Source organism: Natator depressus, chromosome 5 (assembly GCF_965152275.1).
Source record: "Natator depressus isolate rNatDep1 chromosome 5, rNatDep2.hap1, whole genome shotgun sequence".
NCBI classification, from domain to species: Eukaryota; Metazoa; Chordata; order Testudines; family Cheloniidae; genus Natator; species Natator depressus.
In genome coordinates this window covers 48998806-49014441 of record NC_134238.1, presented here as the reverse complement: position 1 = coordinate 49014441, position 15636 = coordinate 48998806, and the positions used below count along the sequence as shown (strand labels likewise).

Here is a 15636-nt window from a genome sequence, read left to right as displayed (position 1 = left end):
GTCCTGTAGTAGGTAACTTCTTGGTACTCTTCTGGCTCTGTCAATCTGTTTCTTCACTTCAGCAGGTGGATATTGTAGTTGTAAGAATGCTTGATAGAGATCTTGCAGGTGTTTGTCTCTGTCTGAGGGGTTGCAGCAAATGCGGTTGTATCGAAGAGCTTGGCTGTAGACAGAAGACAGAAGAGCTTACAGACAGCCCCCCCAACCTGAAGCAAATACTCACCAGCAACCACACACCACGCAACAGAACCACTAACCCAGGAACTTATCCTTGCAACAAAGCCCGTTGCCAACTGTGTCCACATATCTATTTAGGGGACACCATCATAGGGCCTAATCACATCAGCCACACTATCAGAGGCTCCTTGATTATCACTACAAAAGGTTCCCCCCCCACTCTTCTGTTGGTAATAGCTCACCTTACCTGATCACTCTCGTTACAGTGTGTATGGTAACACCCATTGTTTCATGTTCTCTATGTATATAAATCTCCCCACTGTATTTTCCACTGAATGCATCCGATGAAGTGAGCTGTAGCTCACGAAAGCTTATGCTCAAATACATTTGTTAGGTGCCACAAGTACTCCTTTTCTTTTTGCGGATACAGACTAACACGGCTGCTACTCTGAAACATCTATAAGAGTTTTCACTGGTACACTTATGTTGGTGTTGCTCTTCTGATGCATAAAACAGCATAGACAATGCCTGAGTCTTTTCAAATCCATTTATAAGTGTTTTTTTTGTGTGTGTGTGACAAGAATTCTAACATCATGAGGTAAGTTTTTTTAATTTTTTTTTATTACTTCCCACACAGATTTGTGTCTTACCAAATACTGTATGTAAATGTATTCCACTAGAATTATCCAGTGGTCTCTGGGGCCTGTTACCTTCAGAGGAAATTCTATGCAATTCTACTAACACAGATCTTCATTGCTCTCTGTAGTAATTTGCCCCTAGCTTTTGCGGCTTCTGTTGGCTGTTTTTATTGTAACAACTTGAATAAGTTACTTAATTGAAAGTGCTAGATTTCTCCTAACTCTGATGTTCAGATGTCGCTTCCTAGAGCAATTAGAGTGAGAGAGTATCATTGAATGGGAAAAAGTTGACGAAGAATGCTTGAAATGCTTTTGATGGAAATACGCATAAAGGGTCCATTTTCTATTAGATATTCAGCATGTCTGTTAATTGAAATAATAATTACCATTGAGGGTGTGCTGTTTTTCTCCTCAGTCAAATTAGGCATTCAGATTTTGTTGTTCCTTTCAGTAGAGAAACTGAAAACAGGAACTATTCTCATTGAATATTTAATGTGGTGTTTTAATTTCTAATGAGAACATATTTTATTTTACACTGTACACTTTTATGTATTATTCATGCTGCCTTCTGTACTTGGATAGTACTGTTTTTATCCTGGTTTTTATATTAAATGTTTGCATCACTTCATGTACTATTATTCAGCATCTAAAATATTGATTATACAGATTGGAAGGAAACATGTTTCTTCTTTAAGCGTGTCATTATGGATCCTGCTCTAGGTGTGCATCTGCCTCATGTGCACAAGATTGGAATCTTTTGAATAACAGTGTCAGCTGGGGCCATGCCTGTGCTGGTACATATTCTTGTGCTCTACCCTTCACTTGAGGTCATAAAGAGCAAAGTGCCGCAACCCTCCTTCAGTTCCCTCTTATGCTCATGGCAGCAAGATGAAACTAGCAGTGTTCGCTTGCTACCCCTTAGAATTTTTTCTCCTCTGACTTAGCTATTTAGAGCTAAATTCCTTTCCTTTACTCTCAGTTATTCTTGATTTCTTATTTTTTCCAATCAAACAGTTTAAAAAAAAATTTACTTTTTCCTTTGGCACTCAGTGCCTTTTCCTGCTCTAAATGGTGGGCTCAAAGCCTTCAGGCTTTAAATCATGCCCATCCTGTGGTGGTTTAATTCCTCTGAGCGACAGACACAGCTGCTGTTTATTCTGCCTTGGTAAGGCAGATTGGTATTCAGCATGCAGATCTTTTTCTGCCAGGACAGAAGTCCATGGAAGTCCTGTGTGAACTGTTATCTTCTTGAACAGTCCATGTGGATGACTTCAGACCCCAAAGAGAGAAGATTGTCTTCAACAGTGGATCCAACACCTAAGTCCTTTTCTGCGGGTGTCCCTTCCAGGGGGTACTCAATCTCCAAGGTCCGTGTTGACAAAAGATCATTAGCATCAGGCAGGGATCCAGCACTAGAGTTCAACCTAGCACCAGCTACCCCAGCAGAGAAGACCAGTACTCCTCTCTAAGGCAGCCTCTTCTCTAAGGCAAGAGAGGCCCAAACATAGGGACAGACATGGCTCCTGGTCTGTGCTTGAGTCCTAAAAGAAAATGCTGGGACACCCTTCTGGTATTATCACTCATACCTGATAGGAATGCAAACTAGGGTAGCTTCCCCTGGGTCTGGGGAGCCCCACAGAAGGTCTGTGCTCTGCCCCCTGCTTACTCTGTGCCTCTTGGTACCACCTGCCACAGGTTACTCCATGCTCCAACACGCCTGCAGGCTCCACGCTGGTGCTGGCTGATGCAACAGCGGAACAGATCTTTGGCTAGTCTCTGGAACATCCCAGCAGTAAACAGAGCACCCTTCCCCTGGCTCAGGGTGGTGAAAGCCATAGGTACACACCCCACATGCTACCAAACTCAGCTCTGCCCTGAGCCAGCGTGGACTGTGTCACAGTGGGGAGCTCTGGGCTGGGATAGGGGCACTGGCTCTGGGAGCCCTGGGGGGAGGTGTAATCCATACAGCCTGTGATTCCCCCTCCTTCCCCCAGCCTCCCTGTCTTAAGTAATAGTACCAGAATAGTGTTCCGGCTCCCCCAAAAGTCCCAGAACGACGTTCTCGTACAACTCAAGCCCTGCTCCTGGCACCAGTCCCTGTCTTGTCATAAGGAGGGGTGATGTCCTCTGTACTGAGGCATTCACAGTCAGCACTGGTGCATACTTCTGAACTCTTGGGCACCACCTCTTGATGACGTCTGCTCCTTATCACCTTCATTGGGGCACACTTTTTCTCCCACATCCAGCGCAAAACCATCTTCCCTCAGATCAGGAGAGGACTGAAGGCTCTTTCTTTAGAGCTCCTACATATCCTTCACAGGCAGGGCAATGACCTAGTCAGCCACAGGTGAACCAGTGTTACCAGTACTATATGCCATCATGGCCCTATTGGGCGTCCTGGGAACCTCCATTCTGGGCTTGCAGGATTTGATTTCCTCCCTACCACTCCATGAAAGAGAGGTATCAGTCTCCCTCTGTATCTTTGGCTAGACTCCTGTCAACTGATAGAGATGAGCAAGTGGCTGAGGAGGAACAGGTCCCAGAACCTCAGGAGCAACGTTTTTTCCCTCCTAGGGACTGATCATCTTCTATCTTGGACAAAGCCATTTCTTCAACCCTAGTACTGCTGCCTGACTTCAAAACATTTCAGGAGTGTTCTTCACAATTTCTGAGACTCTCTTGATATTAAGACCTCTGTCAGAGGGAAAAGTTCACTAGCTTTTTGATATTCTGCACTCATTTGCTCCTGATAGGAAAGCCCTACCTATCAGTGAAGGCATTCTAGATCCAGCTAAGACCCTTTGGCAGACACCAGCTACTCTACTACCTATGGCCAACAGAACAGAGGAACATTATCCGGTACCCCTTAAGGCAGAGGTGGGCAAACTACGGCTCACGGGCCAAATCCGGCCCGCGGGACCGTCCTGCCCAGCCCTTGAGCTCCCAGCTGGGAAGGCTAGCCTCTCTCCCCTGCAGCCTCAGCTCGCCGTGCCGCCAGTGATCTGGGTGGCGAGGTCCCGGGCAGCCTGGCTGCAAAAGCCATGGGGTGTAGTGTATTAAATTGCTCCCCATAGGAATGTGTTACTTATGGTAGGTAGCACATTCCTACGGGGAGCAATTTAATACGCTACACCCGGGTAGGGAAGGCTGTGCCTCCCCAAACAGCCTGGTCTGCGCCCCCTATCCCCTTCCCACTTCCCGCTCCCTGACCACCCCCCTCAGAATCCCTGACCCATCCAAACCCCCTGCTCCTTGTCCCCTGACTGCCCCCTTCCGGGATGCCCTTCCGCTAACTGCCCCCCCATTCTGGACTCCATCTCCTATCCAACCCCCCCTGCTCCCTGTCTGTCCCCTGGGACCCCCTGCCCCTTATCCAACCCCCCTGCTTCTCGCCCCCTTACCATACCACTCAGAGCACCAGGACTGGCAGCCGTAAGTAGTACACCATAAGTAGCACATTCCTATGGGGAGAAATTTAATACACTACACCTGGCCCTCCATACAGTTTCGGAACCCCGATGTGGCCCTCAGGCCAAAAAGTTTGCCCACCCCTGCCTTTAGGGATTTGACAAGGTTTATGTGCACCCATCCACCTAGGGTTCCTTGGCTCCTATACACACTTGTCTCTGCTGTGCATAAATAATCTAAGCAGGCAAAAAGCACTCCCAAAGCTAAAGACCACCCCAAGAAACTGGAGTTTTTTGGGAGAGAGGCCTGTTTCTCAGCATCGCTACAGTCATGAACCACTAGTTACTAGGTTCTCCTTGCAAAACATAATTACCTCACATGAGGCGGGTGTCTCTTTTCATATACAACCTTCCACAAGATGTCATAAAGGAGCTGAAATACATCATTAAGGAATGCCAGCTAGTAGCCAAAATATCACTACGAACAGCCTTGGACACAGCAGCCAGATCCATGGCCAATGCTGTGACCATGTGCTGCTTGTAGCTTCATAGCCACAAGCTTAAGGCATCCATGAAGAGGTGCAAAACACTACTGAGGGAACATAACTGTGCTTTGAGGGAACATAACTGTTCAGTGAATGTACCAACACCTTGAATTACCTCCAGAGATTTCAGGACTACACTATACTCTTTGGCCATATACACATCAGCCCTGAACTGCAAGCCCTTTAAGTATCAAGGGCAGTCTAGGCAGAAGATGCATACCTACCTCCCGAATAGATCTTCTGAATACCAACCTAGGAAGAAGCCTAGATATTCCAGAAGAAACTGTTTCCTTTCTTGACCAAAGGTGTGTTCTTACCAGCTTCCAGGCAGCATTTTTGACATGAGGGTTGAGACCCACAGTGTAACCCCTCAAGAGGCGATCCCTATTTTGAGTGTTGCCTTGCCCCTTTCCATCAGACTTGGTCTTTTATAACAATGGACAGATGGGTGATGAAGTAGATATGCAGGGCTATGCCATCCAGTTTCACTGCTTAGCTCCTACCAACTCTCTTTCCTTGTCCTCCTTCAGGAGCCCTTCTCACAAAGCCAACTAAAAGAAGTGGCTTCTCCATTTTTACTAGGAGCCAGAGAAGAGGTACCTCTGGGAGTACAGAAAAGAGGCTTCTACTTGTGATACTTCTTTGTCTCAAAGCAAAAAAGTGGTCTTCATCCAATCCTAGACCTGAGAAGACAACATATATTTCTGCCATTACAAATGCAAGATGGTAACATTTGCTTCCAATAACCTCTCCCTTCAGGCTCAAGATTAGCTTTTGACCTGCAGGACGCATACTTTCATATCCCACAGGTAGTATCTGTGATTCTGAGTGGGGCCCAATCACTATCAGTACAGGGTCTTTTCTTTCATTCTCTCCACAGCACTGAGAGTCTTGACAAAATGCCTAGCAGTAGTAGCAGCACATCTCAGGAGAAAAGGCATCCATGTCTATTCATATCTCAATAATTGGCTAATCAAATACACACCGGTATAAAATATTGAATAGTCACTGGGCCAAAAAATGAAAGAGAGAGAGTGAGAATGAGACTGTAGCTCAGTGGTTAGGATACTCACCAGGGAAGGGGAACACCCGAGTTCCTCTACCAGTCTCTGCTCCATTGAATATTTAATTGTTTGTTCAAAGTGCAACAGCTCAGAAGGAGAGACCAAAAAAACCCGCAGGCCAGAATAGCCAAGTGGTTAGGCCACTCATCTAGACTGGGGGAGAACTGCGTTCAAGACTCTGTCCCAGAGTGGGGATTCAAACTTGGTTCTGCCACATCCCAGATGAGTGCCCTAACCACAGGCCTGATTGGTCTAAGGAGATCATCTCATTGGTTTTTTGTGAACCTAGCTCTCCATTTCCTTTGCTTGTATTAAAAAATACCCCACATGAAATTTTTCTGATTATTTTTTTATTTGCTAAAAATTCTGGTTTCAGTTTGACCTGATTTTTTTCTTTAATTTGGAACTGCGAGAGAAGTGAAAAATCAGTTATTTGTAGAGCTCTACTACAGACAGGATTTCTTGCACTTGTAGGGAACAATCCCCTTTACAAGGCAGAAAGCCCTCAGTGAGGAAGACTTATTCCTCTAAGGCTATGGGCTTGTCTACACTTGGGAGTTACAGCGCATTAAAAGAGCCCCGGGTGCACTAGCTCACTACCCGTCCACACTGGCAAGGCACTTAAAGCCCTCTGACTCCGTGGCTGGTCCGCTCCTGGTATTCCACCTCGACGAGTGGAATAACGTTTTCTGCGCCACCGCTGGAGTGCCGCTCCGCCAGTGTGGATGCCCTGGTCTGTTAGTGTGCTCTGATCGGCCTCCAGAAGTGTCCCACAATGCTACTCTGGTCATCACTTTGAACTCTACTGCCCTGCCCTCAGGTGACCAACCGTCAGACTCGCCCTTTAAATTCTCTGGGAATTTTGAAATTCCCCTTCCTGTTTGCTCAGCCAGGCATGGAGTGCTTTCAGCGAATCTTTCCAGGTGACCATGCCTCCATGCGCCAGGCAATCCCCAGGATGGAGCAATGGCGAGGTGCTGGACCTCATCAGTGTTTGGGGGGAGGAAGCTGTCCAGTCCCAGCTAGGCTCCAGCCATAGGAATTATGATACCTTCTGGCAGATATCAAGGGACATGATGGAAAGGGGCCATGACTGGGACGCACTGCAGTGCAGGGTTAAAGTAAAGGAGCTGTGGAATGCCTACCGCAAAGCCCGCAAGGGAAACAGCTGCTCCGGTGCTGCCCCCGCAACCTGCCGTTTCTGCAAAGAGCTGTACGTGATACTTGGGGGTGACCCCACCTCCACTCCGAGTACCACCATGGACACTTCAGAGCCCAGTTCAACAAGGTGGGAGGAGGAGGAGGAGGAGCAGCAAAGCGGGAGCGAGGGTGGTGAGGCGGAGGAAGACACCCCGGAATCCCTAGATGCATGCAGCCAGGAGCTCTTCTCAAGCCAGAAGGAAGGTAGCCAGTCGCGGAGGCCGGTGCTTGGGGAAGGACGAACACCAGAGGAGGTTCCCGGTAAGCGGCTTTTATTTTGGGAAGGAAGTTATTTGGGGAGGGCTCTTGGGATGAGGAGGGTTAGGGCTGCATGCATGCCTAGATGCAGAATAGGGCATTGATGTGCTCTCTCACATCATGGTAATCGGCCTCAGTGATCTCTTCAAAGGTCTCATCCAGAACTTGGGCAATGCGCTTGCGCAGGTTTCTTGGGAGAGCCACTGTTTTCCTTGTCCTAGTAAGGCTAACTTGTCCATGCCACTGTGCTGTGAGAGGCGGGGGGACCACTGCTGCACATAGGCAAGCTGCATATGGGCCAGGACGGAATCCGCATTGCAGTAGAAGACCCTCCCTTGCTTCCCAGGTCACCCTCCGCAGCGAGATATCTTCCAGGACGAATTCCTGTGGAAAATGTGGGGACAGTGTTCAGTATAGGGGCCCCATGCTACAGTTGGCTCTCCCCAAGGCACAAAAAACCCAGAGGACAGTACAGCCGTGAAACAATCAGTCACGCTTGACCCTGTGGCTTACTCACCATTTTGGGGCTCCCGTGGGTTATGTGCGCTCGCTTTGGGATGGACAATTTATGCTATTGTGTAGACTATGCTTGCCCTTAAGTACGGGGCAAGCATTGCTCTGTCTGGTGTGAACAATGCTGCCTCTGTTAAGTGTTGCATTTTGCCTTTACAGATGCAACCTTGAGATCTCAGCTGTCCGTGTTATCACCGGCCGAAAGACTGCAAAGAATCAGAAAGAGGCCGCGTAGAAGCAAGGAAGACGTTTGCATGAAGTAATGCAGCATTCAAGTAATGAAAATCGAAAAGTGCAGGAGTGGCGGGACAGTGAAAGGAGGATCCGCCAGCAGAATGAGGAGCGCTGGCACAAAAGTACTCCGTCAGCGAAGCACGGATCGGCTGATAAGCATTATGGAGCGCCAAGCGGACTCGATTCTGGCGCTCATAGCCATGCAGGTGGAGCACTACCGGGCCCGACCCCACCTTCAGCCCTTGTCCCAAAACTCTTTCCCTTGTGCTCCCATGTCACCTCCAACCCACTTTCCCCAACATCTGGGTTCTTACCGCCACTAGCTGCCTCCAACACCCGTAGCTTCACCACCCAGCCCTGAAAACTACGACCCTCGCCCACGGCACTCACCCACCCCCATCACCATGCAGTATAGCCATCCTGAAGTGCAGCACTCATTGCACAGCACTCCAGACAGGAAGGCTGAATATGATAACAGGACATACGCAAATCTATGATTGTACCGTTCTCCACTCCACCCCCTTGCCTTTTCTGTTTCCCAGGCAGTTGTGTTTCTTTTCAATAAAGGGATTTTTTGGCTTTGAAAACATTCTTTATTATTGCATAAAGTAAAAGATATGTTAGCCCAGGAAAGAAACAGGCACTGCAAGTCAGCGTAGCAAACACAGATTCCTGCTAACGTTGGAACCACTGCACTTCACTCCTGTGCAGGGCACCAGACATCACTGGTGGCTTTCAGCATCAAGGCATGCCTGATCCTTGCAGCCCCCGCGCTGGGCCCCTCTAATAGCCCTGCTCTCTGGCTGTTCAAATTCAGCCTCCAGGTGTTGAACCTCCGAGTTCCCTGCCTAAGTGAATCGTTCACCCTTTCCTTCACAAATGTTGTGGAGGGTACAGCACGCAGTTATAACCGCAGGGATGCTGTGATCGGCCAGGTCCAGCTTCCCATACAGAGCGTGCGAGTGGCCCTTTAAATGGCCAAAAGCACACTCCACAGTCATCCTGCATGGGCTCAGCCTGTTGTTGAATCACTCCTTGCTGCTGTCAAGGCTCCTTGTGTAGGGTTTCATGAGCCATGGCATTAAAGGGTAAGCGGGGTCTCCAAGGATCACAATGGGCATTTCAACTTCCCCTACGATGATCTTCTGGTCTGGGAAAAAAAGTTCCAGCTTGCAGCTTCCTGAACAGGCCAGTGTTTGGAAAGATGCGTGCGTCATGCACCTTTCCAGGCCAGCCTGCATTAATGTCAATGAATTGCCCACGGTGATCCACAAGCGCCTGGAGAACCACAGAGAAACAGCCCTTCCAATTAACGTACTCTGAGGCTAGGTGGGCTGGTGCCAGAATTGGAATATGCATCCCATCTATCGCCCCTCCTCAGTTAGGGAAACCCATTTGTGCAAAGCCATCCACAATGTCCTGCACGTTACCCAGAGTCACGGTTCTTCTGAGCAGGATGCGATTAATGGCCCTGCAAACTTGCATCAACACGATTCCAGCGGTCGACTTCCCCACTCCAAACTGGTTAGCGACCGATCGGTAGCTGTCTGGAGTTGCCAGCTTCCAGATTGCAATAGCCACCCGCTTCTCCACCGTCAGGACAGCTCTCAATCTCGTGTCCTTGCGCCGGAGGGTGGGGGTGAGCTCCTCACACAGTCCCATGAAAGTGGCTTCTCTCATCCGAAAGTTCTGCAGCCACTGCTCGTCATCCCAGACTTGCATGACAATGAGATCCCATCACTCAGTGCTTGTTTCCCGAGCTCAAAAGCAGTGCTCCGTGGTGGTCAGCATGTCCGTGAATGCCACAAGCAAACTCGTGTCATATGCGTTACTCGAGTCGCTATCTTCGTTGGAGCCCTCACTGTCACTTTGGATCATAAGGAATAACTCGACTGCCAAATGTGACATGCTGACGAGACTTGTCAGCATACTCCTCAGAAGTTTGGGCTCCATTTCCGCAGACCGAAAGGGAAGACAGAGCGCACAGTACAAAAAACATGGAAAGATGGCGCCAAATGTGGATGGAAGCAAAGGGATTGCTGGGATGTGAACCGATGCATCATGAGGTGTTGGGACAGGACCCAGAATGTCCCGCCCTCCTGCCCCTTTCCCACAAGCTACAGCACCAGAATGTGAAGAGGTGCTCTGTGGGATAGCTGCCCATAATGCATTGCTGCCAGTGCCGCTGCAAGTGCCGCAAATATGGCCATGCCAGTGCGCTTGTTCCTGTCAGTGTGGACAGACTGCAGCGCTTTCCCTACTGCGCTCTCCGAAGGCGGGTTTAACTCAAAGTGCTCTACATCTGCAAGTGTAGCCATGCCCTATGTCTACACAGCACTTTTGTCTGTAAAACTTCTGTCAGTCAGGGGTGTGAAAAAAAGCACCGGTGCGGACAGCACTTTGTTGGCGGGAGATGCTCTCTTGCTGACAAAGCTACCACTGCTCATTGGGGGCAGTTCTATTTTGCCGGCAGGAGAGCTCTCTCCTGCCAGCAAAGAGCAGCTACACGGGAGACCTTACAGTGGTACAGCTGTAGTGGCACAGCTGTGCCGCTGTAAGGTATGCAGTGTGGACATAGCCTGAATGGAAAGGCTTGTCAGTTTGGGTAGTTCAACACAATCTTGATCCAGTGAAGACTCCTACACCAATGATTCCTGAATATAGCCTGCACTTGAAACCTCTGGACTTTCATTCAGTTCCATCGAAGTCTGCCTTGCAGTGATCTCTGCATGTAACCCCTCTGTTCAGTCATGTTCAGTTTTCTCTTGTCCCATGAAAAAACAACAAAGAGTCCTTGTGGCACCTTAGAGACGAACAAATTTATTTGGGCATAAGATTTCGTGGGCTATAACCCACTTCATCAGATGCATGGAATGGAAAATACAGTAGGTAGGTATAAATACACAGCACATGAAAAGATGGGAGTTGCCTTACCAAGTGAGGGCTCAGTGCTAAAGAATCCAATTCAGTTAGGGTGGATGTTACCCATTTCCAACAGTTGACAAGAAGGGGTGAATATCAACAAAGGGAAAATTACTTCTTGTCGTGCTAACAAGGCCAATTCAATCATGGTGGATGTGGCCCATTCCCAACAGTTGACAAGAAGGTGTGAGTATCAACAGGGAGAAAATTATTTTTTGTACTTACCCAGCCACTCCCAGTCTTTATTCAGGCCTAATTTGATGATGTCAAGTTTGCAAATTAATTCCAGTTCTGCAGTTTCTCATTGAAGTCTGTTTTTGAAGTTTTTTGTTGAAGAATGGCCACTTTTAAGTCTGTTATTGAGTGTCCAGGGAGATTGAAGTGCTCTCCTATTGGTTTTTGAATGTTACAATTCTTGATGTCCGATTTGTATCCATTTATTCTTTTGCATAGAGACTGTCCAGTTTGGCCAATGTACATGGCAGAGGGGCATTGCTGGCACATGATGGCATATATCACATTGGTAGATGTGCAGGTGAATGAGCCGCTGATGTATGGCTGATGTGGTTAGGTCCTATGATGGTGTCCCTTGAACAGATATGCGGATGGAGTTGGCAACGTGGTTTGTTGCAGGGATTGGTTCCTGGGTTAGTGTTTCTGTTGTGTGGTGTGTAGTTGCTGGTGAGTATTTGCTTCAGGTTGGGGGGCTGTCTGTAAGCGAGGACTGGCCTGTCTCCAAAGGTCTGTGAGAGTGGGGGATCGTCCTTCAGGATACGTTGTAAATCCTTGATGATGCATTGGAGAGGTTTTAGTTGGGGGCTGAAGGTGACAGCTAGTGGCGTTCTGTTATTTTCTTTGTTGGGCCTGTCCTGTAGTAGGTAACTTCTTGGTACTCTTCTGGCTCTGTCAATCTGTTTCTTCACTTCCCGAGGTGGGTATTGTAGTTTTAAGAACGCTTGATAGAGTTCCTGTAGGTGTTTGTCTCTGTCTGAGGGATTGGAGCAAATGCGGTTGTATCTTAGGGCTTGGCTGTAGACAATGGATTGTGTGATGTTGTCTGGATGAAAGCTGGAGGCATGTAGGTAAGTATAGCGGTCAGTAGATTTCCGGTATAGAGTGGTGTTTATGTGACCGTCGCTTATTTGCACAGTAGTGTCCAGGAAGTGGATCTGTTGTGTGGACTGGTCCAGGCTGAGGTTGATGGCGGGGTGGTTTAGGTTGGATATTAGGAAAAACTTTTTCACTAGGAGGGTGGTGAAGCACTGGAATGCGTTACAAAGGGAGGTGGGGGAATCTCCTTCCTTTGAAGTTTTTAAGGTCAGGCTTGACAAAGCCCTGGCTTGGATGATTTCATTGGGGATTGGTCCTGCTTTGAACAGGGGTTGGACTAGATGACCTCCTGAGGTCCCTTCCAACCCTGATATTCTATGAAATCCTGGTGGAATTCCTCAAGGGCCTCCTTCCCATGGGTCCATATGATGAAGATGTCATCAATGTAGCGCAAGTAGAGTAGGGGCGCAAGGGGATGAGAGGTGAGGAAGCGTTGTTCTAGGTCAGCCACAAAAGTGTTGGCATACTGTGGGGCCATGCGGGTATCCATAGCAGTGCCGCTGACTTAAAAGTATAAGTCAGGGGTGGCCAACCTGGGCACATGCCTCGGGTCACGTCGCTTCCTGCAGCCCCCGTTGGCCTGGAGTGGCGAACCGCGGCCAGTGGGAGCTGCGATCGGCCGAACCTGCGGACACAGCAGGTCAACAAACTGGCCTGGCCCGCCAAAGGTTTCTGATCCCTGCCATAGAAAATGATGGTGATCTCGAAGTTGAATAGTCTTCAGAATCCTGTATGTTGAGGATGGATTCTCCTAAACAAATTGAATTGGCCCTGTCAGCACTGGTTCTCCACTTGTGAGGTAACTCCGTTCTTTTCATATGTCAGTATGAGAATTCCTGCATCTGTAGTTTTCACTCCATGCATCTGAAGAAGTGGTTTTTTGCCCACGAAAGCTTATGTCCAAATAAATCTGTTAGTCTTTAAGGTGCCACCGTTCTCCTAAACAAAATAAGTCAATGCAGTTATTTAATTATTATTACCATACTGCTCATTTAGTATTACTCATTGCAGTCACTGACACTCTGTACTACTTTACAGGTGAAATTGTAAAAGGAAGATCTGCCTATTTCAGCTATTTATTTTTTATCACAACTGCATCTAAAATGATAGTACCATAGAGTAACAACTATATTTTTTGCTGAAACATGAGAATTCAAGAATAGTCCAGAAGGAAGATAGGCAGTCCCTAGGAAAGAAGTCTGAAATAAAAAAGTTTACCAACCTGAAGATCCTGCATGTTCAGACATATTCCTTTCATCATCTTCAACGCAGCTTCCTCCTGAGAAGGAACACTTCTCATGATGTTGTTTCATTAGGGCAACCAGGCCTTGCATTTCTGTGTTGCTCTGTTTGCATTTTGCACGCATGCCTGTCTTACCCACAGGTAGAGGAACTTCATTAAAATATTCCCAAACTGGGTCTCTTTTACGGCCTGCTGCCATTATAGGTTTTCCCTTCTAATGAGAGAATAGTATGGTAGATCTCAAATCAATGAAGGCTACACTCAGAAAGACCTCAAGACTTCTGGAATATGCTGCTCAAACAGTTTCACTTTTGTTTCTACTGCCTGTCCCTCCCTTCTCACATTTATCTCCAGACTTCTTCTCCTTGTCTAGATCTATTCTGCCCCCAGCAATCTTCTATTCATTAAACTTTTTGAAACTTTGCACTTTTAGAGAGGTAAGGGATTGACTGTGTGTACACAAATTTTCAGAGGGACAATAGCGTTTAGGTCTGTTATTTCTCACCGCTATACATTATATTATTTATTTATTTAAAACATTTTTGCTGTTAACAAGCATGTTATCTCTGGAGACACAAATCCACAGTTTGAGAACTGAAAAACTAAGCATCTCTGATGGTATCTTCTAGACTGAGCACTGAGTCCCATTGGACAGATAGAAAGATTAACCTAAATAATCTACCCAGAAGCCCCTGGAACTCCATAAGATTGGGTCCTTAATCCACGAACTATTGGAACTCATTTACAAAGCTTTTCTTAAACATTACATGACTATTAGGACTACTAGGACTATTGTTATTTCTGTCCTATGTTTTTCTTCCATCTCAATCTTCTTCTCTGTTTCTCTTCTCGCTTCATCTGTATTTCCTCCTGTGCACCAAGACCTAATTCCCAGCCCTTCTTGTGGTTTTTCACTCTCACCACATCATATTATACAATGATCAATTGTGAAATAGTTAATGAAGATGTAAAATCTCATAGATAAGATTTAAAATTAACACTTCAATGTCATTAAAAGGGGTTGGGGTCATTCACACCACTCATTGCCTTTGTGTTAGTCTACCTGTTGTCTCAGAAAGACCATTCTGAATCAGTTACACTCAGTTCTCCTTTGGATGACTGACATTAAGTACTCCTGAGGGAATTCTGTGCCAAAAAAATAAATATTCTGCAAACAATATGTTCTAAAATTCTGTAAATTTTAATTGTCAATAAATGTGGAGGTTCCAGCATGGCAGTGGGAAGCACAGGACACTGGCTGTATGGAAGTGGGAGATCACCTTGCAGCTCCCCTGGACACAGAGTCAGTGATGAAGCTGCACCCAACCCTGACACAGCGCAAGGGCTGGGTCTGCCCCAGAAACACCTCCGGGGCCGTGCTCCTCTGCACCAGGTGCACTAGGTATGAGCAGGCAGGCTCAGCCCAGCAGGATCCAAGTATGGAGGGGCTTGGTTTGGGGTGAGAGGGTTCTGGGTGGGGTAATCTGGGTGTGGGTGGCTCAATGGCAGACCGGACGTGCGGGGGATCTGGATGCACAGGGGCTCATTGGGGGCATCGGCGCCAACTCCATGGGTGCTCCGGGGCAGCCCCCCATCAGCTCCCCCCACTCCCCCCAGCACCTCCCGCCTGCTGGTGGGCCTCACTGATCAGTGCCTCCCCCTCCCTCCCTGTGTCTGTCATCTGTTTCACAGTGTGCAGGAGGCTCTGGGAGGGAGGAGTGAGGTCAGGGTGTTCTCAGGGGAGAGGGGGAAGAGGTGGGGCATGGGTGGTGCCTTGGGGGAGAAGAGGTGGAGTGGGGGCGGGGCCTGGGGTAGAGCCAGGGGTTGAGCACCTCTTGGCACATTGGAAAGTCGGTGCCTGTGGTTGGGGGGGTTCCAGGGGCAGGGGCAATAGGACTTTGTGGGGTGGGGGTCCCGGTGAAGGTGGTTGAGGCTCAGCAGGGGGGGTCTGTGTGTGGGGGGATGGGGCTCAGCGGAGGGGTCCGGGTGCTGAAGGAGTGGGGCTTGATGGGGTGGGGGCCAGATGCAGCTGGTTGGGGTTTAGTGGGGTGGGGGTCTGGTTGCAGGGGGCTCATAGGGATGGTCCAGGTGTGGGGTGGGTGGGGCTTGTCATGGTGGGGGTCTGAATGTGGGGGGCTCAGTAGGGGGTGGTCTGGGTGCAGGGTAGGGGTCTGAATGCAGGGGAGGGGCTCAGCGGGGAGGGTCCCGGTGCAGGGGGTGAGGCTAGGCTGGGTGTCGGTTCAAATGTGGGGGGCTCTGTTTGCAGGGGTTGAGGCTCAGCAGGTGGATCTGGTGTTGGGGGGTGCCGGATGTTGGGGGTGAGGC

General features: G+C 48.4%; 2 protein-coding genes across 6 annotated transcripts in view; both read left to right on the top strand.

Annotated features, from left to right (window-relative positions):
• TNPO1 (transportin 1) overlaps positions 1 to 15636 on the top strand; it is a 170173-nt gene that overhangs the window by 25525 nt on the left and 129012 nt on the right. The window lies entirely within an intron of this gene.
• LOC141988150 (uncharacterized) lies at positions 6100 to 8518 on the top strand. The gene is made up of 2 exons (XM_074953983.1): positions 6100 to 7292; positions 7962 to 8518. The coding sequence occupies exons 1-2, from the start codon at positions 6761 to 6763 to the stop codon at positions 8063 to 8065; spliced, it is 636 nt and encodes a 211-aa protein (XP_074810084.1). The 5' UTR covers positions 6100 to 6760; the 3' UTR covers positions 8066 to 8518.